General features: G+C 46.9%; 1 protein-coding gene across 1 annotated transcript; it reads right to left on the reverse strand.

Moving 5' to 3' along the window:
* LFNG (LFNG O-fucosylpeptide 3-beta-N-acetylglucosaminyltransferase) lies at positions 1-26,055 on the reverse strand. The gene is made up of 8 exons (XM_069084786.1): positions 25,280-26,055; positions 9,214-9,262; positions 7,487-7,586; positions 6,865-7,018; positions 6,247-6,332; positions 5,163-5,328; positions 3,422-3,507; positions 1-2,168 (listed from the first exon to the last, which is right to left on the reverse strand). The coding sequence occupies exons 1-8, from the start codon at positions 25,769-25,771 to the stop codon at positions 2,102-2,104; spliced, it is 1,200 nt and encodes a 399-aa protein (XP_068940887.1). The 5' UTR covers positions 25,772-26,055; the 3' UTR covers positions 1-2,101.

The raw sequence follows: 26,055 nt of genomic DNA on the forward strand, positions 1-26,055 counted from the left end.
TTATCAGCAAATAAAGCTGCTTTATTGAAAGCAAAGAATTCTGGGTACCACAGGGTGACCATGGTAGTAACAATAAGGTTTAATTCCCTGAGAACTTTTTTTCCCCTTTTTTCCCTATGCTTTTGTAAAAAAAAAAAAAAAAAAAAAAAACAATAAACAACAACGATAATCCAACAAAACCAATACATACAAACAAACAGAAAAGGGACTAAGAAGGAAAAAGAACAGATAGATTCCAGATACTGGAACATATAAATAAGTAGAAAGTTACATGATATTCCAATTTCATTTTAAAAACAAGATTATCAGAAGTTTGGCTTTTGTTTTTTTCCGATCCACAGAAAAGGTAAAAACACACGCAACAACCACAACAACAAAAAAACAAACCTACTTTTCTTTTTCTTTTTTTTCTCTTTTAAAAGATAACAGTAAAAAAAATACTGTTCAAGTACAATATTTACAGATGCGCCCAGTATGGGCCAATTCACTCAACCTCAGATAGGGAATATTCAGCTCTGACTCTGCCCAGTTATTGGAAGGAGACAAAGCAAAGATTCAGGGCTCAGCCACCCAGGAGCACTCAGATATTAGCCTGAGGCCCCCAAACGCAGGGCCAAAGATGGAGGGCCCCATTCCAGGAGCTACATTAGGCACAGCAAGACGCAGCTTACCCCTAGCCCCAGGAGGTGGTCAGGTGCCCTGGAGTAGTGGAGGGCCCCAGTGGCTCCTCACAGCTTGGGATGATGGCTGAATCCACAGCCAAGAGGGCTCTCATTCTGGACTTCTGACCTTGTCTTTTCCCTGGACCTAAGCACTGCTTAACTCACTTCAAAATGTGAATTCAAAGGCCATTTGCTACTCGATAGAAGCCATAGGGAAGTTACAGGGCATTTCTAGCCCCTTCCCATTAAGAAAAGTTTCCCAAAGGTATAGCCAGCAGACACCTGGTCCTGAAGGGAGACATTCAACCCCAAGACAGAATGACTGACATGCATCCTGGCATATGCCCATCTGTCTCTCTCTACTCTAACCCTCTCAGCCCTTAGAACAATAACAAAATACCATTATACATTTCTCTATTTCTCTTCAATTAACCGATGATGGTTAATTGCATATAAATACTGCATAGCTATCTGGGACTGAAAATAGTTCAGTCAATAATAGTAAGCCCCAAAGGATGGAGCAAATGATTCTGGGCTTTCCTCTTCCTCTGCCCCTCTGCTCCAGGCCTTGTCTCCCTTCAGTGAACTTGGGGTCCTGAGAGGAGGCCACAGCCCTCCCATGAGCACACATGCACACTCACTCACTCACACTTTTTCTATCTCCTCTTTTCCAAATATGCCACTTCCCAAAAGATTGAAGGTCTCAGGTAAAAGGGATCTGCTTCTCCCCTCACTTCCAGCAACACCTAATACCCCATCCTCCCAAATCAGGACAGACATTCAGAAGTCTTTTCAATCCCCCTTGCTCACCCCTCTTCCCCCCTCATCTTCTAGTCCCTTCATCTACCTCCCACCCCAATTGACCTCTTACAGATAAGAACCTTCATCTGGCTAGGATCTGGAGCCTGGAATATGAAACAAGAAGAAGGAGGAGAAGAGATGATTCAGATGGTTGTAGGAATGGTGGTCAAGGGTTAGGAAAGTCACCCAGGAGTGACTTAAAGACAGCAGCACCAGAGAAAAATTGGTCCCATTGGAGAGAAAGCAGCTGACACAGGAAAAAGACAAACACAGCTCCAGGGCCATCTTGGGACAACTTCCAGCACTGCCATTGGGAAGTACATCAGGTTCACCGATGGAAATACCTCCTCTGCCTGACTCTTCTTTGTTTTCTTCCAGGCTTTAGGGTCTCCTCTTCCTCCAGGATGAGAAGACAGAGGTGGAGGCAGGGTCCAGAGAGACACTCCTTGCTTCCCTGCCTCCTTCCCCACCCCAGCTCAGTAACCACGGGCCACACAGCAGCCTATTACACAAACACACACACCCACATACTGTGCTTGACGGGCACAGCAAGGACAAGAACACGACGCAGGTCCCACGAGCCCTTTGGATACCAGGGGAACTCAGGGACGAGGGTTAAAGGACAGACGCGAAGTCTCCTAGTAGACCACATTACGAGGACACCACGGAGTGTCCGGGTACAGCAAGCAGTGGATAGAGCGGAACCTGCGAAATGAGAGGAGAGAGAAAAGCAAGGGTCAGTCCTGAGAATATGGATACTGATCGTGATGCAGCCACCATGAAGGGGCTGCTTATATATAATTTTCTGTTTCCCCACCACGAAAAAGAGCATAAGTCCACAGGCCCAGGATTTGGAAGTCAAGTGGCAAGGCTGTATGGCTTCCTGGATGAGAGCTGGCTTCTGAGTCAGAAAGGACTGAGTTCCAGGCCACCTCTGACTTACGCTGCTCACTGGCAACATAATCTTCCCTTCCACTATCTCCCTTCTTATGGGATTACCTTCCACATATTTTGCACCTATCTTGTCTACATAGTTGGTTACATGTTGTCTCCTTCATTCCAATGTGAGCTCTTTGAAGGAAAAGACTGTGATTTTGCCCTTCTTTCAAAATCTCCATTACTTAATACAGTGCCTGGTACTCAGTAAGTGCTTTATAAATGCTTGTTGACTGACAAGCTCTCAGTACCCCAGGCAGCTCTCTCAGACTTGGTATAAAACATTAAAAAAATTAAAATAAATAGTATTTTTTTAGTTAACAAAAAAAAAAAAACAACAAAACACTCCCTGGGCTTGAAGAAACTGGAGGTCTCCATAATGAAAAATTTTGTGCACAGAAGTCTTTGGGGGGCAAAAGCTTTAGAGATGCCTTCAGCGGCCCCCAACCCTTGGGGTATGAAACCTAAAAGCATGAGCTCATCAAAAAATCATTCTTAGATTAAAGAATGTATCTTCTCCCAGTGCCCTCTCTCTGATGCAGAAGCTTTCAAAACCAGCAGCAAACAATGTCAATATATATATTTCTAAACCAAAAAGTGAGGTGCTGAGATTCTGGAAGTTGAATGGGGTCTCAAAGACCATCTGATGGCAACCTCTAAGGTAAGCAAGAATTCCCACTATAGTCTCTAAAAGTAGCCATCCACCCAACCTCCCCTTAAAAGACTTCCAGTGACAAGGAACTAGCCACTACATTTCTCCTTAGGCGGGTCACTACACTTTGGGGGCAACTCTTGGGAAATTTTCCCTTATTTTGAGTCTGACATCTTCTAGCCCAAAAAGTATGATAAAGGCTTTTGGGTGTCTGGCAGGTGAGATGATTGTCAGGTGGATGTCCGTATGACTTTGAGAGGACTGTACATTGTATGGTCTTGAGATCTGTGCTTCAGCAACTCAGAAGACCCTTCCTGGGCATCCAGTGAGTAGGCAGGGGGAAGGCCCAGCTTGGGGGCCTGTGTCTCACCTGGATGGATCAGCCTCCACAGAAAATGCACCTTTCATATGGATGGAATTCCTCTTGTTTTCAAACATCCCATAGCTTAGTGTCACCTAATGACCAGAAGGAGAGGAATGATCAACAGCCAGATCAGCAGTTTTAGGGCTAAGGATGATGCCCATAGAATGTAAGCTCCTTGAGGGGAGTGACTGTCTAGACAATTTTGGCATTTGGATCCTTAATGCCCAGCATATAACTGATTGCTCTATAAAAGTGGGCCGGACTAGAATTCTAGTCCTTTTCTGTGTGCCATCGGCTCCTTTGGAAGCTTCTCAGAATAGCATCTGAAGATGCATAAAATGAAACCCATAGGACAACACTAGCTAATTATATTGAAATATAGTTGCCGGAACTGAACTCAGGACCTCCTGTCTCCAGGGCCGGCCCTTTACTCACTGTGCCACCTAGCCGCCCTGAAATTGTTAGAATATATCATATATAAATATAATGATATATAATATGATGCATTATATTATATACAATATATAACTATATTGAAATATAGTTATCAAAATATTTTTAAACACAGCTAATTATATTGAAATAGTTATATGCTATAGATAATATATTGTAACATATGATAATATATTGCAATATATAATATATGTAATATATTATTGAAATATAATCAAAATATTTTTTAAAACCAGTTAATTATATTGAAATGGCTATCATATATATTATAACATAATAATATGTTATATTATGATATATACTATGTAACTATATTTCTATATAGTTATCAAAAAGTTTTTTAAAAACCGAGTTCATGGATTCCAGGACTAGATAATTTTTAAGGCCTTTTCCACCTCTAAAGTTTCTGTTCTTAATGATAGTATTCACAATCATGACTGTGATAGTCAGGCATAGTCGAAAAAAAGCAGGCCTCAGACCCAGGGGGATCTTAGGTTCAAGTCCTACATCTGACACACACATACTGACTTTGTGACATAGGGTAAGCTACTTAATTTCTTAGCAACCTAGGTAATTCTCTAAGGTTATAAAATGCAGAGACTTGTGTTGGCAAAGGCAGCTTTCTAACTTGGGGAGTTCCCTATACCAATGAAATCCCAGGTCCAGCTCTTATACCCTATTAATTATCAAACAGTTCTTCACACTTAGGTGTGATCTCTTTAGTTTACAAAGCAAACAAATCAGTACCCATTATCAGTACCCTAGCCTTATGATAGATGCCATGAGGCATTCAGGAGGAATATGGGAGAAATATAAACTTTGTACTCATGGCCTTGGCTATCTGGGGCTCCATGCTCTTTTGTATGGATGCCTTTGCCTCTCCCAGCCCCATTTTTTCTATTCCTTTTTTATGTTGCCTTCTCTAATTAGGATGTAAGCTTCTTAAGGCCAAAGACTGACTTTCTTCTTTGCTTGTATTTATATCCCAAGGCTTAGCACAGTGGCCAGTCACCCACTAAAACCTTTGGGGCTGGGGTAGGCTGTTGGACTCTTGGGGTACCTTATGTCTTGTCTTTACTTCCTACTTTTGTGATTTCAGGCAAGTCACAACCTTTCTAGGTCTCTCTAGGTTCTTCATCTATCAAATGGAGGGGAAAGGGAGGCTTGATTGGATTAGCTGTCCTAAGGCACATTCCAGACATAAATCTGCTAGCCTAGGATTGGGGGGTTGTTTTCTGACCCTCTCATGACCTTTAGGAGTTGGTGGGTTAATTAAGAATCATGGAGCAAATACCTGTTTATGGAGCTCTGACTTGGGCACCTGCTGAAGGTTCTCCAGGTGGGAATGGAACAGGTTGCTTCGAATGAGCCTCACACCCAACACAGATTCAATAATGTAGCCAATGGTACAATCGTCAGGCAGTCGGATCTTCTCTGCTGTGTTCATGAAGTGGCCCCCACTGAAGGAAGAAGAGATGAGATGAATGTGGAGGGTCATCTCCCTTGTTTCTCCCCTAGTCTGAATTCCCAGAGACTGAGGGAGCCCCAAGAGAAGGCTGAGCAAGAGGAATGTAATCATCCTAGGTGGGCCTAATGTAACTGACTGTTCTTAGGATGGTGGAAAGAATATAATTCACTGTTATGTAAAACAAAAATTCCGATGCAGATGGGTCAGACTATCCACGGTCATTCACACTCTCCTCTGATGCACTAAGGACCAATAACAAAGACTGACTTTTTAGGACTTTGATCTTGGCTAATCAACAATTTCTATAATTTCTAACAAGATCACAGGACATAACTTCAGTTTACAAGGTGTTTTAAAGATCTGAAAAATTTTCTACACATTTGATCCTCTTAGGAATCCTGTGAAAGTAAGCAGTGCAATCATTATTATCACCATTTTATAGATTATAGTCTCTGAGGCACAGAGACTAAATGCCTAAGCTGAGGTTTGAACTCAAGTGTTTCTTGGCTCCAAGTCTAGGGCTTTTCCCACTATTTCAAATAGTTTCTGAAAAAAAAAATTAAGATGTACTCTGGAAATCTATTTTTAAAATGTATATTTTATAGGTTCATTAAAATTATTAATACTACCACCACCAAAACAGGTTCAAGGGTATGCCTTGGGTTTCATCAGCATCTCTCTCGAATCCACTGAAGTATACAAACTAAAGGCAAATAGAATTTTCCCAGCTTTGTTCTTGGGTCTCTTTCTAAGCTGAATGGCTCAGAAATATGTAACAGGAGTTTAAAGACAGAGATAGAAGAAGATATGCTGTTTAAAGATGCAACTTGAAAAAGAACGGCAAGACCTTGTCCCAAGCCACTCACTCATTCTGGGTGCTGAAGAAAAATGAAATTTGTAGACATCTTACCTTGCCCAGGGACTCATCTTCAAGGCCAGTCCACGGCTAATGCAGAAGCCAGCCCCACCCGTTGCAAACCAGAAGTGGACAGGACGCTGTAAGGAAGATACACCAATGTCATTTCTGTGTTATTTAAAAACCTGAGAGTGGTCCTTCTAAGCTGGGGCAATGGAGACACTTCGTCCTCCTAATATGTTCTAGTAAGGGATGTACCAGACCTAGCATCATTTAAAAGAACAAAAAACAGCAAAAATTGGGTTCTAAGCTATGGTTTGGTCATGTGACCTTGAGCAAGTAACCATATTTGCCACTTTACTTTTAGGCCTGGGTCTCAACTTTACCACCTGTAAAAGGAGGTCAGACTGGATGGTCTAATAGTCTAAGGTCTTCTATGATTCTGAGTCTATGATCTCATCTTCACCCCTAAGCCTCCATCTTGACAATGGGCTTCCCTGGCCCTGATTGCTTACCATTTTTTTTTTTTGCTTTTTGGAGGGCATTTGGGGTTAAGTGACCTGCCCAAGGTCACATGGCTAGTTAAGTGTCTGAGGCCAGATTTGAACTCAGGTCCTCCTGACTCCAGTCGGTGGTAAGTGACATTTGTCACAAGCCGGTGCTGTTACTTACCATCTTGTTCTCACTGATCCTCTCTGTGGCCTGGATGGGCCGGTCCAAACTGGGCTTGCCAATGTAGACATCTTGAGTGTGAGGGTAGCTGGACAGCAGTTTGACGAGAGTTGGGACATTAACATAATTGTCATCATCTACATGGCAGAACCACCTGAAGGAAATACAGAAGGAGGGATGGTTACAGAGATTCTAAGTGGGCAGACTGGGGGTCAGGGAGAGGACCAAGAAGGTGACCAAATATTCTTAGATTTGTCCTTAGCACAACCTCAGAATCTCCCTTTCCCCTACGATATAATATATGAGAAGCCATCCCTCACCTGTCAGACACAGGAAGGGGCTATTCCTAGGAATGTCCTCTAGCAGTGGGACTGAACTGAACCCGACCATCCACAGTCTTGTGTTTGGTGCCCTTGTCACAAAGGGCCTACATTTTAAAGAGGAAAGTACTCGAAGTGAGGAGATATGACAGAAGAGACCGAGGTTTTCTAACTCGCTAGTTTTATAATAATGAACAAATGGCTTTATTCATTGGGCCTCAGTTTTCTCTTCTACAAAATGGGGATGGGGAAAGAGAGGATAAGGTAACAAGGAATTCAAGGAGTTCTTAAATGTCACTTACTTCCTTCCTGACTCAATGAACTTGTCATATTCCACAGCCATCTTGCAAGATAAGGCCTGGCGGCTGTGGGCTGCAGAACAGTTGGTATTGATGACATTGCCTGTGAGAAAGGAGACATCTGTGAGTAATGATTCCTGATGCCTTTGAGGCACACTTAATATATTTCAATGCCTCACTGAGACAGGGCAAGTAGTGTTGTCTTTTTACAGACGAGGAGACTGAGACCCAGAAGGGATACTATTTGCTCAAAGACACACACAGCAAATTAGTTTGGGTTTCAAGACTGGATTCCAAGTTTTGTGGACCCCCCTGCCCTGGGCTATTTCTACCACACTATACCAAGGATCAGCAATCTTGGGAACTACATAGCCAACCCAGGAGCCTGGATATGTCTAGGCAAGATATTAAAGATTTGTGGGTGGGGGTTGGAAGGAGAAGGGAAGGAGAGGAATTAGAGTCTCAGGAGTTATAAGGGGATTAGGGTGGGAGTACAAGTGGGGAATCAGATGATCTCTTAAGGCCCCTCCCAGCTCCAACATTCTAAGATTCTCTAATCAGGACATAATGTCATAGATTTTTGCTGAACATATAGCCAGTAGAAAATGGAAGGAAGTGGCAAACCACTCCAGCATCTTTGCCGAGAAAACCCCAAATGGAGTCATAAAGAGTCGGACATGACTGACAACAAAAACAGCCAGGAGAAGGGAGTAAATATTTTTAAAGTACCTACTATGTGCTAAAGTATTGCTTTAAATGCATTTTACAAACATTATCTCATTTGATGTTCATGATCACCATGGGGGGTAGGTGCTATTATGATCCTTATTTTACACTGAGAAAACTGAGGCCAAGAGAGGTTGTGACTAGTCTACAATGTTAGTAAGTATCAGAGGCTGGATTTTAACTGCTAGCTAATCGGTTCTAGGTGGTGTCACGGACAAGCACAGCCTGGAGAAAGTCATAGGTAGAAGGCTGTACCTAGATCCCCTTTCTCACATGCCCTGTGCAAGTAGGTTTCCTTTGACTCAAAAGACGGGTTGAAGATTGGGAGGGAAGAGAGAGCCAGGGGACCCCGACCCCCAGGAGGGAAGGCGCTATGGAGGACTGTTCCCAGGGAAAGGGTAGAGAAGAGGGCCAGGAGGCTCCGGGAGGGCTGTGGGAGCCAGAGCCCGGCCCTCCCCTATTCAGTCTGCATTTTCTCAGCACTAGCCACCTGTTACTTGCTGGGCCCTCTCAAAAGGAATTAATTCAAGGCCTGAAAGGGAATCATTTACATGAGAAGAATGGGGAGACCTGACCCAGACTGGAGGGGCGGGGCTGCTGAATAAACACTCAATGAGTAAACCTCTTCTCATCTCTCCAGTCGCCCCCACCCCCACCCCTCCAGTAGAGAATCTCTACTCCGGGGGAGGAAACCAGAAAGAACTTTAGACTGACCAGGGCAGGTTCTTGGAACAGGGAGACTATGTAAAGAAGGTGTATGCTCCCCGGGACCAGTTATTGGGGTTACGTCCTTCTCTGTGTAAGAGGTTCAGAATCTTCCCTGCTTCCCCAAACATCCGCACTCCAGCCTGGCTCCCTCCTTTGGTGCCCTCCCAACCAGAGCCCCCTGAGTTCCTCAGGAAGTCCCTTTCCCAACTCTTCCTCAGCGGATGGGAAAGGGACTGCAATGGCCGAGATTCTCTTCCCCAAAAAGGAAAACAAATGGTCGGGGACGGGAGATTTACCTGTATGCTGCTTCAGGACTACATCCTCCCCATCTGTGAAGATGAAAGTCTGCAAGAAAGAAGAAAACATCTCCATGAGCCACATTCCTGGTTCCCAAAGCTCTGTTTTGGGAGGGAGAGGGAGAGGTTTCAGCTACTGCATATTACTGAGCCCTGGGTACAGCCCACTCAGACCTTCAGCTCTTCCTCTCAAGAGCTCTAAGGCATCAATGTGCTCAGAATTAGGAACGGCTAGTTCTTTACCATCTTAGGAAACTTAGAGGAAGCCCTGTTATTAGGGGCTCATAGAAACTCCTGCAGGGATGCAAGAATCATAGCCTCCCACCTGTCTAAATCTGTGTTGTTGGGGTTGTTGTAGGACTCTGTGACCCCATGAAAGTCCATGGGGTTTACTCGGCAAAGATACTGGAACGTTTGACATTTCCTTCTTCACTGTGCCCCCATTTTGCAGATGAGGAACTGAGGCTAATAGGAGATAAGTGACTTGTCCAGGATCACAAAGCTACTAAGTGTCTGAGACTGGATTTGATCTCAGTTTCCTGACCTTTTAAGTTCTGCTTACCACCTCCTCCAGGAAGCCTTTGTTGACTGCCCTAGCTGGCATTGTCTCCCCCTTCTCTGAAAGCTAGAATACTGACACTATAACTTATCTCAAACTTATATATGCTTCCCTTGGTTTTTTGAACTGTTTCAAATCTCCCTAACTAGACTAGAAACTTCTCTCCGAGAGGGCAGGAACTGAACCTCTGTTATCTGGACTGGGCACAATCATTTCAATGCAAAATGCCTATACACTGTAATAACAAAAGCTCACATTCAGACAGGCTTTAGGTTTGAGCAGAGGCCACTTAATGGATACAGAATAGATGTTAGAGTCTTAAAGATCTGGGTTCAAATCCTACGTTTGACATACTGGCTGTATTTCGATCCCTGCCCCAAAGCAAATCATTTAATAGGTAAATTCTCAAAAACCCTAAGTGGTAGCAATGAAATGAAACCACAGGTCCCTGACCCCCTCCCTCCCTATCCCTATTCCATTCAAATTTGCAAAAGGCTTTACACATAATTATCTCCCTAGATCCTAACCACAATCCTGAGTTAGATAAGCACATTTTTAAGATGAGAAACTAGATCCACTGCGACATCCTTTCTCCCCACCCCCTCTCCTCCACTCAGCATACTGAGAGTACTAAATAAATATTTGTTGAAATAGGGACAGCAAGGTTTAATTGAAGGAATCCTGGGGTTAAGAGGCTATCTGAGATCTAGCCTTGACTCAGTTTCCCCCACATAAAAACCGGGTGCCTTGGGGCTGTTGTCTGCGATTGGACCAGAAGAGTGATTGAGATTTTTTTTTTCTTCCCACAACCAAATCAATTTCTGGTCGTCACAAGGGGGCATTCAGAAGTAGGAACAGTTAGGACTTCTAACCTGAAAGTGTTCAGAGAAACCAAATAGTCTTACTTCTAATAATTGCCTTAAAAAAAGTGGATTTGGGCTCTAAACTCTTTGTGTCTGTATAAATGACCCCGACTTTCGGCCTTTTCTATTCTTCAGAGATGAGGGCGATGCCTGACTCTTTCCTACCTGCCAGCAGCGAGGTCCAGAGCTTACCTTCTTCCCTCCCCTAGGAAGAGAGGGCCCCAAAGCCACCTCCCCACACCCATCTGCTGAGCAACCGAAGGTCATGCCTGGCAGCTGCTTCATCTCCGGCACGAGCTCAACCTGGCTGGCCCGCCTGCACCTGTGCACACACGCACGGACGCCCGGCCTGCTCCTCCCACCCGGGCCAGGTAACTCACTCAGTCCTCCCTCGCCCCGGCAGCTTGGAGCCCGGCCAAAGGCCCTTCCTTGCCTGCCCCCACTGGGTACCTGCGCCACCTGCCCCGCCAACACTCCCTTATTTACATAGCTAATTCCCAGCATCTGGTGGTTGTCCCGGGTGGGGCTCCCTTCCTCAGTGCAAGGGGGGGGGGGAGATGCTTTGAGGAGAGTTTGGGGGAGGGTGGAAGGAAAGGAGGCTTTGGTTGTGGGAAGAAAAAAAAAATCTCAATCAGAAGCTGGACAAAGGGCCCGGAGAGAAGGAGAAAAGCGTCCCTGGTCAGCTGCCAAGCCCCAGCAAAAAACCCAACTTGGGACAATGGGGGCAGAGAAAAAAACCCAGACAAAGGAGAACGGGGCAGTGCAGGGATCCTTAGAACGATGAATTACAAGGCTATTGTCCAGGGCTCTGCTTTGTCCGGAGGGGGAGGGGGTGCTATGCAAGCAAGAGGGAGGGGAGGGGGGCCGTAACAATGTACCAGGGTCCATCACACCCCCACCCCAACTTTTACTCAGTCCAGGAGAGTTAAGTAGCAATAGTTTGCCCCACCATTAGCATACAGCTGGGTTGGTTAACTGGAAGAAAGGGGGCAGAGAGAAAGGCTAAAATTGTTTGCTTAGGTCCCTGGGGAGGCCGCAAGAGGCTTTTCTGGGAGATAAATAGCCATCCTGGAGGGAGGAAGGGGAAGCCCGGCAGGCTGAAGGGGAGGGAGATGTGTGTTCAGCCACACCAAGGCTGGGGGCCTTACTGGTTTGGAAGGAAAACAATGGGATTTTTTTTTGGGGGGGGGCAACCTGAGGGCAAGGAAGGAAAGAGGAGAGGAGCTATCTTCCAGGTGGGCAGAGGAGGGATGAAGGGGCCCCTGGGGCCCAGAAGGGCAGGGCACCCAGAACAGGCAGAGCCAAGATCAGAAGTAGGCAAGGCAGGCACCTGCCTGAACTAAAGCTGCACAAAGGGTGCTTTTCAACATAAATAAATGTACACATTCTTAATGCCAGAAAATGACGATTACCAAGGTACCGACCTTGTTCAAGATGTAGACAGTTGGTTTCCATATTGCTTTAAAGTTTACAAAGCACCCAGCTTAGTGCGTTCCTGGCAAGTTGCTGATAAAGCTTAATAAATGTTTATTGACTGATTACTGGAGTTGGAGTATTAGTGTGATGATAGCAAGCTCTGAGGTGACAGTGAAGGACGAAAGTATTAGACATTGGGGAGGGTTCGGTGTGGGCAATTTGCACGTGGGGCTGGGGGAAAAAAATCACAACAATTTTCAAACCATTCCTGACTGCCTCCAAAGAATCCAGTGGAAAGTCCTGGGTTTGAATCCTGATGCTATTGTTAAATGTTGCTGTTCAGTCTTTTTTAAAGTAGTATCTGACTCTCTGTGACCCCCTTTGGGGTTTTTTTTGGGCAAAGATACTAGAGTGGTTTGCTGTTCCCTTCTCCAGTTCATTTTACGTATGAGGAAACTGAGGCAAACTGAGGCTTGGGGTCACACAACTAGTAAATGTCCAAGTTTGTATTTTAACTCAGGTCTTCTGGACTGGAGAACTGGTGCCCTACCCACTGCTATCCCAGGGTTACAACCTTACCTTTATTTTCTTACTACACTATTATTTTCTAGGAAGCACTTAGCATAGCGCTTAGCACACAGTAGGTGCTTAAATGTTTATTGGCTAATGTTTATTTACCTGAATAATCTTGGGCAAGTCAATGCCTTATTTAGTGTTCACAAAACCCTTTAAGGTTTACTTATGTTGTCTCCTAGCATCTTCACCACAACCTTGGAAGGTAGATGCTATTATTACCCCCATTTTACAGATGAGGAAACTGAGGCAGGTAGCGGTTCAGTGACCTCTTGAGGGGTGATACAGCTAGTGTCTGAGTCAGGATTCAAACTCAAATCCTCCTGATTCCAAGTCCAACACTACCCACAGCTACCTAGCTATCTCAAGATTATTTAAGGTTCAAAAAATCCTAAAATGGAAGGCCCAAGGTAAAAGAAACAAGGCCCAGCTGCTGACAATGTTCCCTCCCCCGGGGCTCCTCCCCAACACTGACAGGGTGGCAAGAAGAAACTTCACTGCAGGCTCATTTTGTGTCAACAAAAATGGGGCTTCTTATGGAGCCCTGGTTCCAGTCATGTAGAGATTAAGAGAATCAAGTCTCCTGCCCTAGGGGATGTGTGGTTCATCAGAAAGGAATGTTCCTTCTGCTTCTCTGCAGTTCTTGTGCCCTTCCAAAGCCATACATAAGTAGAACAGTAGCTGTCCACTCTTCTCTGCTCCCCAACCTTTCCCCCAAATTGGTTAAGACCCTTGGGCTCCAGAAGTCAGCTTTTGAAAAATCCTTATTCTGTTGTTACCTGGTCCTCTCCTGAACCTTATTGCCCTCCCTCCATCATCAGTCTAGCCTGGGTTGTTGGGGGAGATGGGGAATTTGAGTCAAAAAATCCAGGCTGCTCCCTAGGAGTCTGGGAAACTCCCCCCCCCCTCGGTCCGCCTCTTTAGGAGCAGATAGGAGGCAATCTTCTCTCCCCTCACCCCCTCGGTATCCTGCCTTTCCCCAAGCATGCATGCACGCTATCAAACCATCTCTTACACATTGAGGAATTGAGTGGGAGGGCAACAAAAGGGGATGAGTCTCATCAAGGTACCCAGCCCAGGCTATAATAATACTAATAATAAAAAAGGAAAATACTTTCTAATTAGATCAAGAGGTTCAGAGTGCTACTGAAGTCATTCCCCTAAAAAACTGGATCTTCCCAGCTACAGAGGACTTTAAAGTCACCTTTATTCTAACAAGCCACCCCCCCCATACACACAAAGCACACCACAACCACTCCGTCCAGCCACTGTGGCTCTCACCAGCCAGTCTGGGCCCCCACCACTCTAAACAGAGAGCTTTACCACACCACCACTCCCCCCCCCCCCAACCTCCCAACAGGAAAGGGCCACACAACCCGCCTGAAAAGAAACTCCGGAAAGTTGCAGCCTGCCCGCCTGTCTCCTACTGCTCAGGGCAGGAAGGGTACCGTCAGTCCAGAGCCCTGGGTGTCACCTTTCTGGGCCTATCTTGGGCTTGCAGGTTCCTCACCAACCCCACTCACTCCCCTCCTCTCCACCCCCGGTTCTTTCCGGGCTCTGGGCAGTAGGAAGCCAGCCAAGAGAAGCAATTCTAATCCAAACCATTTAGGTCCCTCTCCTTTACTTTTGTTTTATTTTTTTTTTAAATGATTGGCTCACATTGTATAGCATCATAGGACTTAGAACTGAGTGGCCTAGTCCAGTTCAGGGTAATTAAATGTCTTTTAATTATGGGATGTTGGGATCACATCAATAAATTTGAAGGGGAGGAAGGATTCAGACTCTGGTCTTTCGACTATTACACCAGTCTGTAGCTCTTCTGCTGAATAAATTCTTCTCCACTCTCCCCTAAACCCACCCTCTCAGCTTTTGTACAGCAGGGAAGATGGGAAGGTACAGTAATAAGAGGCAGCATTGTCCTGGCCACTAAATGAGACACTGGAATGAATATGCCAACGGGGTGGCACATCTGGGTTAATTATGTTCTTGTTCAGTCATTTCAGTTGTGATTGATTCTTCAGTAACCCCATTTGGGTTTTTCTTGGTAAAGATACTGAAGTAGTTGGCCATCTCCCCTTCTCCAGCTCATTTGACAGATGGGGAAACTGAGGTAAAAAGGGTTGTGACTTGCCCAGGGTCACACAGCTAGTAATTATTTGTCTGAGAACAGATTTGAGGTCTGGATGATGAGTCTTCCTGACTCCAGGCTCAGAGTTCCATCCATTTTATCCCTAGCTGCCCAACCTTGGGGTTTAGGTTCCACCATTCACTGGTTCCATAACAATAGGCAAATGACTTGATCTCTTTTCCCTTTAAGTTTCCTTATCTGCAAAAATGGGGACAATATTTCTTCCACCCTTCTCCACCCACCAGATATAACAGTAAGTGAGACGGAAGGAGACGATGGTTATTGGAGAGCTCTGAAAATTGCAAAGGCCTGTAGAAAATGTCTTTTTTTTTTAATTAAATTTTTATTTTTCCAATGAATGAAAATCAGCTTTCTCCTCCTCCTACCTTATCTCCTCACCTTTCCATGTCCCCATTGAGAAAGAAAACACTATAAAAATACCATTGTTCTCAGTGACTTGATTTATCGGTCTGGGTCTCAAGTTTTCTTCATCAGTAAAATGGGGGTACCAAGGCAGAAATGTTCTTTCAGCTCTAAAGTATATAATTTAGAAGTTTTCTCTAAATCATTTCCCAAAGGTACACTATCAGTGAGGTATGTGAGGTACCCCACAGAGAACTTCTGGGAATCTTAAGGCCCTTAGCTCCCCTGAACCTCCAAACCTAAGCCATCAACACTCCCCCCTTCCTTCCCTAAGGAGACTAATCTGATCAGTATTAACCACATCCTCCTCCCCCATTCCATTCCAGAGATGCATCTTTCATCCATAGGGAAACTAGGCATTATCTGACTTTCCTCCTTCATCTCCTTCCTCACTCAGAAAGTTAGGACTCCTGCATCGGCAGGGTTGGGATAGGGCCCCCTTAAGCTTACCTGTTACACTTCCTTCCCTGCCCACTCCTTTCATTCCATGCTTTTTGAATGGACCACTGAGGAACCCGTCCCTGAAAAGAGACCCCGGGGGACTTCTGGCTGCCTTGCCTGGCTCGTATTGTCTGTTGGGGGGTGGGGGTGGGAGAGACACACAGGAAGCAGCATTGTTCAACAAGCTGCAATTGAAAGAAAGACAGGATGCCAAATTCTGGTTTGGAACAATTGTAGCCACAGCGAAGGAGGCCCCCATGGTGGCAGTCTCCCTCTAGATTTGGGGTTGCCAGAGGAAGGTGGAGGAGTGGGGAGGTGGTGGGGGGGAGACACCAGCCAATGCTGTGGCCCTTGCATGCCCTGGTTCAGGAAGAGGGAACAGACCCTTCTCCCCAAATCCTGGGGCTGAGGCCTGCCCTCCCTTGTATTAACTTTAGAAGAACTGGCTTTTTCATTGAAAACTTGGGGGTGGAGTAGGGAAAAGAGGAAGGTGTTGGATGCTTGATGGCTATAATTAATAGCAGTTAGCCTAAGCCTTTCTCAGGCTAAGGGCAATTGAATTGTCTTTCCTTGGGTTTGCCCTTTGGTACAAATAAGATTCTGATGAAGAGCTAAGAAGGGATATTCTCTGGATCAATTTAAAAAAAAATCTCCATCACCTAGCACAGATATATAGTAGGTATAGTATGGTATATAGTAGGTGCTTAATAAATCTCTGTTGTTTATCTAATCTAGCTTCCAACTCTTGAATTTATCATTCTGTGATCCTGAGGTGGCTAGGTGAATAGAGTGCTGGACCTGGAGTCAGGAAGACCCGAGATCAAATTTGTCTTCAGATACTAGCTGTGTGACCCTGGGCAAGTCACTTAACCGGCCTGCCTCAGTTTCCTTATCTGTAAAATTTGGAAAAGAATAGCACCTATTTCCCAAGGATTAAGTGAGGTAATAACTGTAAAGTGCTTTAACACAGTCTCAGTACTACATAAATGTTGTTGTTATTATTATCCTGTGACTGGCCAGCAGCAGAATTGGGAGTCAAAGCCAGAAGTTCTGAAGCCAAATCCAGGTTTGATCGTCTCCTTTGACATCAATCTTTAAGTTGACAAAATGTCCTCCTTCATCTTCCTCCCTCCCCAGAAAGCAGTCCTAACAGAATATTCCCAAAACACCCAATACAAGTGGATTTCTCCCACAAAGATATGGAATTGCAAAGACGAGAAGGGATCATCTAAGGATTCATCCAGTCCAATGCTTCCCATGTAATGGTTCTTGAAACCCCATGGACATTCTCATAATGGTCCAAGAGATTTATGCTAAAAATGAAGTAATACATAATTGTAAAGAATATTATGATCATTATGTTAAATTACCTAGGGGGTTCACATTACATCTTTTCACTAAGGGAGTTGGAGGAAGAAAAAAACCCTTGGGACTACTGATCTAGTCCAAACCCCTCATTTTACAAATGAGGAAACTGAGGTTAGAGCCATATGGATCTGTTATCCAGAAATGTATCAACCCCCCTCCCCTCCCATCTATGACTATTTGGGGCCTATGCCAAATGAAGAGATCAGAATTTAAGGCACCTTAAAAGAAGTTAGCCCAAACCCTTCTTTTTCACAAGATAACCAAAGCAAAGAGAGAGGGAAATGACTTGGTCAGGGTGGCACAACAAATTAGTGAGAGTTAGGTCTCCAGATATCTTTCTACTACCTGCACTGATGTAAGATTCTCTATTCTTTGGGGCTGAATATTTGGCTCTTGGAGCTCCCAGGGGATAATTCAGATCAACCAGAATTTATTAATGGAGTCTGTGTTAAAAGCATTTGATGCTGTCTGTTTACAGCCCCACATCCAAAGACATCACCCCTGTCCCTAGATGATATCCCATCCCACTTAAAGGAAGAACATTCAGTCTCCATCCTATCCTCACTCCCAGACTAGTCTATGGTGGAAACCACATGCTCTGTGGGACCCCAGATGTACCCCTTGGTCTCTGAGAATACAACCAGTCTTGAAGGCTGCTAGATCTTTAGATGCTAACTTAGCAAGGCAGTTCTGAAGACAGGAAAGGGAAGTCTGTCACTCAATGTGGGTAGACAGGGGCTTACCCAGCTTTCTCTTCCCTGTCAAGATGTCTTTAGGGCCTCTGACTCAAGTACTAGTCTGGTCCCAGGACAGGAGATATTGATGAATTAGCATGGCCTAACAGGAAGTTAGCTCCTTCCTCCTGCCCTCATTGATTTAATGTATATGTGGGGATGGGGTCTCTCTCCCACCCTGCTCCTCAATTGCACTCCTGAAGGGAAGAGTTGTCACTTGGAAAGAACAACATGTTTTAAAGTCAGGACACCTGGGTTCAAAGCCCAGCTCTCCCATTTACTACCGTGGGGCCATGGATGAGTCACTTAACCTGCACAGGTCTCTGTGTCATCTATGAAGTGGAGGAGTTGGTCTAGGCAGGCTCTGAGGTCCCATCTAATGATCAATAAACAATGTATCTGGAGCCAAAAGATGGTTTGGGATCTTGACTGCTATCTGCCACAGTGACAATGGACAAACTACTTAATGTCTCTGCATAATGATGATGTGGTTCTCTCACCACAACATACTGCTTCCAAGCTGGCAAAAAGAGGTATGGGAACAAAGAACTAAAGCTGGATTCTGGACTTTTCTGAAGTGTGGGCATATAACAACTCAAATTTCTCTAGCAACTACGAAATAGATATCACAAGTATTTGGGGTGGGGGCTGGGGAAGACAATCTGGATCTGTGATTTCATTTGTGTGAAGAGCTCCCAGTGTGGAAATTCCTCCCACCGATCCTTTGACTTGTCTGTATAGTCTCACAGAATTGCCTGAGGGTGCCAAGAACTTAACACAGAACCACTGTGGGTCTGAAGGCAAGATTTGAACTCAGTTCTTTCTGATTTCAAGGTCCCCATTATGAATATTTTTCCCATTTTACAGGTGAAGTAACTGAGGCTCCGTACTTGCTGACAGTCATAAAGGTAGTTAAATGGCAAGTTCCAGAATTCAAAACTCATATTTCCCCACTGTCCAGATGGTGCTTCCCCTCTTCCCCCAACTTTGGAAAGCCTTGGTCCTCCTGGCAGGACTATTGTATTAGACTAACCAGATATAATTTATTGTTCCTTCACTGCTTTCTGAAACCTGCCCCAGTGCTTAGACTAGGAAGTTCTTCCTGATGCCTCGAATAAATAGGTTTTACAAGCTTATTTTTTTTTTTTTCTGGCTTTGCCCTCAGGAGAACAAGCTGTCATTCTTCCTGCAGCCTTGTCTTCTCCAGGCTGATACCCCCGCCCCCCAGTTTCTCTGCACAGGGTACGTTTCCTCTAGTCCTCAACATTGCTTGTCTCTCACTTGGACTGTCCCCTACCATTCTTTTGGAGGGAAAAGTCTGACCGAATGTCATCATCAGGAAATGACAGTATTCCCTCCAGCCTGGTCCTTGCAAAAGCCACTTATCAACATGTGGCTTCAGAAGGGGAGAGGAAACCATTCTTCTCCATTGCCAAGCACCCTTCTCAATATATAGCATTCTGCCTGCTGGAGGTCAAAGCCAATGAGCACCTTCCCCCTATCCCCCCATAATGAATGGGTTCACTTACCTCCAGCTACGATGCCCCCACCTAACCATCATTCAGAAAAGTCAGGGACCTTAGTAATTTCCAAACCTGATTAATTATCTCTCTAGGGAGACTACCAGCAACTCAGGAGCCCAAGAAGTCTCTTTACTTCCTATTGGCTGTATGCTAACTCTTATCACCATTTCTGCTGAGTTAGCCAGTAGCAACCCCCCTGGGCTTCTGACTAAAGGCCCCATCAGCTGATATCCCCTGGGAGCAGTAAGGTGGTGAAGTGGATAGATTATGTTAGGCTTGGAGTTAGGAACACCAGAATGTGAGTCTTGGCTTACTTTATCACAGGCCTGGAGGCCACATGTGGCTCCCCACCCCTCATAGACCCTGGCTCAGGCAGCCCCTGGAGCTGGGTCTGAGCCTCCAACTTGGGAAGATCCAGAGCTTACAATTCTATCTCCAGTTTGCTGTGTGCACAGTAGCTGAGCTTTACGAAGGAAGAGGCGGAGTCATTGCCAAGTGAGGGGGGGGAGGTGAATTCTGCCTAAACTAAGCTAAATCAAGCCAAGTCGTTAGCCCTCAGGATGGGGCCAGGGGCCAAGGCACCAGGACAAACGCAAAGAGCTGCCAGGCTGGCTGGGGAAGTGAAGCGTGTGCTCCGGAAGGAAGGCCAGCCAGCCAGCTATGGTCCTTCCCCTCTAACCAGCAGGGAAAGTCATCTTCTCTTTCTGTTCTGTGGAAGCCAATAAGGCTTTCATCTGATGATCTTCAAAGGCAAAAATCCTGACCTTCCCCGAAAGGAGATTTCTTGGGGGAGGGGGGGAGGGAATAGGGTGTGACACACAGATGGTGATTGACTTCCCCATGGCAAACCAGCCAATCATTGGCCCCGGACAATTCTGGGATACTGGCATCTTGCCTCTGGGTTCTCATCAGTAACCATAGAACAGCATTCATTCTCTTACACATCCTTGTTCTCTGCTACCCTTGACCTTGTTCTTCCCTGAAGCAAGAATACAGCTGCTCTCAGTGCAAACCCCCCTCCCCAAGGAGTATTGATCGTTGATTGTGCAGGGACCTAAGCACCTGGAGCTATTTTTAAAAAATGTAGTCTGGTACACCTGGGCCAGCTCAGAATTCACCCTTCCTTCCTAGGGTTTATATTTAGCCTTGTTCTTCCACTGAAAATCCTTCACTCTCCCTTCCTTTTGTTTAAGCACCAAACCCAATATATAGGAACTCTCTCTCCAAAGAGGAGAGATAAGGAGATGTTTTGCATTTTCTCCCTTCCCTGCCTGTCTGTCTGAATGCTACATGAGGACAGGAGGCCACCTCCTTCAAGTAGGCCAGACAAACCCCCCGGATGTTAGGCCATTTGGCAGATTTTACAGTAAGTATTGGATTTGGGGGGGGGGTGAGGAAAGGGGAAGCTTACACACACACACACTCATCATCACCATCATCATCAGGTCCCTTTGCCATTATTTAGATGAGAGCCTGTTACCTAAATTAGCAGGGCCAAAGCTCTTTGAGCAGAACAGGAAGGGTGAGGGGGCTAACCTATGCTTCCGTGGTAGAATCATGCAGAAAGCAAAACTGATGATGCTTGCTTGGGCCTGCCCACTTCCTCTCCAACTTGGATGCTTCAGCCCCTCTCAGAGCATCCCCGAATCACCTCTGTGAAAAGCCCCTTCCTCAAAATAATACTAGGACCGATCCATCCCCCAGGGACTGGAAATATGGCAAATAAGCTCCAGTGTGACCCTGGGCCAACGAATTAATATTCTTGGGCCTCAATTTCCTCATCCTATGGGACACCGTATAATCCATTAACAAACATTTAGTAAGTGCTGTAGGAGCTCTGTGGCAAGACAGTGAACTAGTCCATGGACTATAAAATTAGATAAAATATAGACCTACTCTCAAATAGCTTATAGTTTCATGGTGGGATAAAGGGGTGGCTTCAGAGGGGAATCCAGCCTACACACAAAGACTCTGCTATAAGGGAGACCAAGAAATACCAAGGAAAGACCCTGGTGAAATGCCAGGAGAAATTCTAGGTAGGAGAGATCACTGTAGCTGGGACTAAGGTGGAAGGATAGGGAAGAAAGAGAATATTAGAGAAGGCTTGATGAAGGAGATGGGACCCCCGATGTAGAAGGGTGTTTGTGCAAGAGAAGAATCCATTTCAGGCATAGGAGATGGAGTGAGACCAGGCAGACAATAGCATTCAGGGTAAGAAGAGGGAACAGGTTACGAGTAATGTCTCAAGTTTACGTAGTGTTTCAAGGTTGCAAAAGCTGACTGGAGCCAGTCTGTGAAGCACTTCCAACATCAGAAGTTTATATTTTATTTACTAGGCAATGGAGAACCCACTGAAGATTCTAGAGTGAAGGGGTGACTGGATTAGAAGCTGTAACACTTGGCCAATTGACTGGATAGGGTAGGACTAGGTAAATGACTCCATGTTCTGATCTGAAAGGGAGGGGCTATTGGGTACCTGTGTGAAGGCAGTATCCACACATCTACAATCCAGACCTCAGCCCTTTCCTTTGAGCCTGAGGGATCCCCATTTCCCAGGCTGAGAGAGGATGCCTGCTGTCCCTTCTTTGAGAAGCTAGGGGAACAAAAGCAGCCTGTCAGCCCTTTCCTGGAACCCCTCCTTCCTCCCTAATCACCCCCCACTGCCATCATCCCCCCCCTCCCCAGGTCACTGTTCTTGGCTTGGAGGCCAGGTCAGTGAGGAGAGCCAGGATGATTCCCACCCTCTGGCCCACGCTCTCCTCTCAGGCCAGCCTGGGGGATTCTGACAGCTTCAACTCTCCCCCAAACGCCTGTCCCTCAAGTTCAAGTGGTCTCACAAGGGTTGTCACTCAGTGGGGCCCAGCGGGGATGCTGGGAACGCCAACTGCCCCCCTCCCAGGCCTGCCAGGCCCCCTTATCTCTAGGCAACCTGACCGGGACACTGGGGCTCGGAGCTCCCGGGTTCCCATGGCAAGCGGCACACAAGAAGGCAGGACGCCTTTTCTCTGCGCCCAGAGAAAGAGGCTTTGTTAACTTGCCCAGGGGGGACAGCGTGAGAGCTGAGCCTGGGGACTCTGGGAATCCAAACAGCCAGGACAGAGGAAACAAAAAAACTGCATTCTCTTGCCCCCCCACTCATATACCCACCCCTCAAGAAAGCTTCAGTCCTTGAGAAAAGGGACCAAGGCATTCTCAGGATGACCAAAGACTAGGCACTAAGTGCCCACAGGAGTGAAGGCTGTGTTCATAAACCCTTCCCTTTTCCCCATCCTAAGCCCATTTCAGGGGATGAAGCAACAGGGGCTGAGGGATGGTTCAGAAATAATATGCACGTTTAAAAATATAGACACATACACACATGACCAGGCTCCAGGTCACCCTCTCCCACTCTTCCTAGTACATGCTAATTGACACAAACGATACTTTCTGGAAAGCCGTGTTCTGATGCCACTATTCCCATCTGTCAATCTATTTTAGTTTAGGAGAAGGGGAAAGGGAAGAGGCAGTAGTTTGTCCTCTTCTGGTGTGGAGAGCTGGGGGACTCCTGACTCTCCCAAGGAAAGCTCTGGTGGGAAAATGACAGCTATGGCACTGTAAGAAAGGCTAAGTCAGACCATTCAGGGTCTGCCATCCCCAAAGGGGGGGGGAACTGACTCTTTTTGAGGTTCTCCGAGCAAGGGCTAGAAGCCCCTGGTTGGTTGTTATAGGAGATAAGACTTCCATCTTTTAAATTGTGTAATTCTGTGATTTGTCCCATCACCATTCCTCTACTTCTTTAACTGATTTCTCTCAAAGAGGTATGTGGAGTTCAAATCTTGGTGCTGCAACCTACTCAAAGTCACTCCTGTTCTCTGGTCCTGATTTGCTCATGTAGAAATGAGTGTATCAAACTTTGACAGGACCACTGAATCCCTCCCCCCCCCACACACACACACACACAAACACCCCAACCCACCATTGTGGCTAGAGTTTAGAAATTTCAGCTTTGGAAGGGACTTGACTTGAAGGCCTAAAGAAGCCAAAAGATGTGTCCAGGGTCACACAGCTTAATTAATGGCCCTGTGGCAGCAGCAGTTAGGTGGATGTTATTTTGCCACCAGGGCCTGGTTCTGCTCCCCACCCTGGTGGGCTGTCACAGGGGGCAAGGAGTCTGTCCTGGGGTCACCAGAAATCTTAGGGTTGTGAGCCCCATCCTCATCTGCCAAAGAGAGAGACAGTCCCCTGGGGGTTTTTAGGACCCAATTCAAAGCTCTCAATAGCCGAGACAGAGTACCAAGAGAAACACTAACAATAGCTAAAATTTACACAGTGCTAACATTAGGAAGCCTTTCTCTAACGTCTCAGTATATTTGTGAAAGCAGGCCAGCACAGTAGAAAGGGCAGGTATGATTATCACCATTTTATAGAGGAGGCAATTGAGAACGGAGAAAAGTGAAGCTACTTAACCATGGTTATATACCTGGCAAGTGCATCGACACATCAGACTCAGGTCCAGTACTCAGACCCTGGCTTATACTCTGCTGTCTCGGCCCCCGCCCCCCGCCCCCCGCCCCCAAGCGAATCATGACAAACTCTGCCAGATTTCCAGCCGTTAGAGAACAATTTACAAGCTCAATCATAGGTTTGAGGCTTTACTTCAAGAGAATGAAAAAAAAGCGGGGGGGGGGGGGAATCTTTAAGCTCAGGCAGTACGAATTTCCACACACACACACACACACACACACACACACACACACGATTCATGGAACTCAAGTGCACTCTTAGGGGTAGGGGAAGCGATGAACAAGAATCTAGGCCCGGGCTATGATCACTTTGCCCAAATGGGACTCCCCATCCACGCCTGAGGTGCCCCTAGGCGACCAAAGGAAAAGGGTTCGCTGGGGCTTTTGTCTTGCCCTCCCTTATGCGGCCTCTAGGGGGTGGGAAGAGGTGGCTGAGGTCTTCCAGCTCTTCATTCATTCCGCTGTCTTGGCTGCCTGCCGGCAGTTTCCAAGTCTGGGGACTAAGCTGACCTTCCTCAGGGCACTCGGGCCACCCTGAGGGTGAGGCAGAGTCGGGGGAAGGCTAAGTTGGTGGGGTGGAGGACCAGATTTTCCTCCAAGCCTATTAGCTGGGGTCCTTGGGGAAGGCCCTCTGTTTTTCCATCAGTGTCGGGGTAGATATTGGGGCAAAAGCCCGGGGGGAAGACAAACGGCATCAACAAAACCACCTGCGATAAAAGCACTATCTCCCATGTGCGTGGGCGGTCGCTTGAGGTGAGAGCCACCCCTCTGCGCCAACATCCCCCTCTACCAAGAGAAAAGCTGTGCTCCCGAGATTGCATCTCATTCAAACCCCTCAGCAGCACTAACGCCAGGACTCCCTCCCCAAGGAATTAGGGAGACACACTAGCCGGGTGCAGCAGCGGCGGGGGCGGGCGGCAGAGGCTTGAAGTGTGTCTGGCTGGAAGGGGGGGGGGGCGGTGTCCGGGGGTGGAGCGGGGAAGGAGACGGGCCCTGCGGGCGGGCGGGCAGACACTCGCCAACAGGTCCCGGCACTTGACTCGGCGCATCCCTGGCATAGTTTGGCACTGAGGCCCGTTTACCTTTGCCAGACGGAAGGCCGGGCCTTATGCCTCTGGGGCCTCATATCGTCCCTCATGCCTGAGATAGGGGATGTTGAAGGGAGATTTGATACACCAACCCTGGGCTACAGATTTTGTGGAGAGGGGAGAAAACTATTCCCTTTTAGTCTTTTTTTTTTTTTTTTGGTAGGGAATGGAGAGGGGAGAAAAGAAAAATATGACTCCCATAAGAAGAAAAATGGAATCAAATTGCTTCCCTTGGATGTTTAGGTGTTTGGGAGAGGCAAGATTTCCCCTTGCTTTGAACAAGGTGTTTCCCCGCTTCCTGCACTTTGAGCAATGAAGAGAGAGCATGGCGCTCTTCTACCAGATGTTTTTCTTTGGGGATGGGGGAGAATGATTGGAGGGTGTGGTGCCCTTATTCAGATGTTTGGGGGTCCAAGGAAAGTGCCGGAATCTCTCTTGTCCAACTCACCATCTCTTTATTCCTGGAGATCCAGGTGTCCATCAGCAGGTCCAGTCGGGATCTGTGGAACTTCTTGGTGGTCTTGACTGCGATGAAGACGTCTCTAGGGAAGAGCTGCTCCATCTGGGGCCTGGGGACGCTGTCGCGCGCCGGGGCTGCCCCAGGCAGGGGCCCCAAGTCCCTCCTAGCTCGGCTCAGCTGGCCGAAATACTCAGAGAAGCTGCGGACATCGCCGGAGGGGCCAGACGCCCCCGCCCTCGAGGCGGCCGGCTCCTCCTGAGGCTGAGGCGGGGGCGGTGGTCCCTGCCCCTTGTGTTCGCCGGGACCAGCCAGGCTCTGCAGGGCTCGACGCCCTATTTCGCCCCCCGGGAGCTCCTCCGCCGTTGTCGGCGGCAACCGCTGCCGCAGCTGCTGCCTCTGATCCACCGTCAACACCAAGAGGCAGGCGAGCAGGGCTCCGACCAAGGACAGGAGCAAGCGGCGGCCGCAGCCCTTGAGCATCTTCCAGCCGCCTCCGCTCAGTACACAGCTGGCTTGGTGTGCGCACACAACTGGAGGGGCTCCCCGAGGGCGATCTAGTTCCCCAGTCTCCGCTGTAGCTTGGCAGAAGGAGGGGATGGGGCGATGACAACGCAGGGAGCCTCTCAGGGACTGCCGGAACGCCTGTCCTCCAGCTCTAGGATCCCTACCTTAGCTTCCCTGGCCAGCGCCTAGCCCTAGCTGTCTCAGCCTCTGGCCTCGTCTGCAGCAGCTTATTTAGCCGCCAGCCGCAGGCAGAACCCCCT

The sequence above is a fragment of the Petaurus breviceps genome, unplaced genomic scaffold (assembly GCF_028583685.1).
Source record: "Petaurus breviceps papuanus isolate PSGF00001 unplaced genomic scaffold, PetGlider_PUasm1.0 175, whole genome shotgun sequence".
Classification (NCBI taxonomy): domain Eukaryota; kingdom Metazoa; phylum Chordata; class Mammalia; order Diprotodontia; family Petauridae; genus Petaurus; species Petaurus breviceps.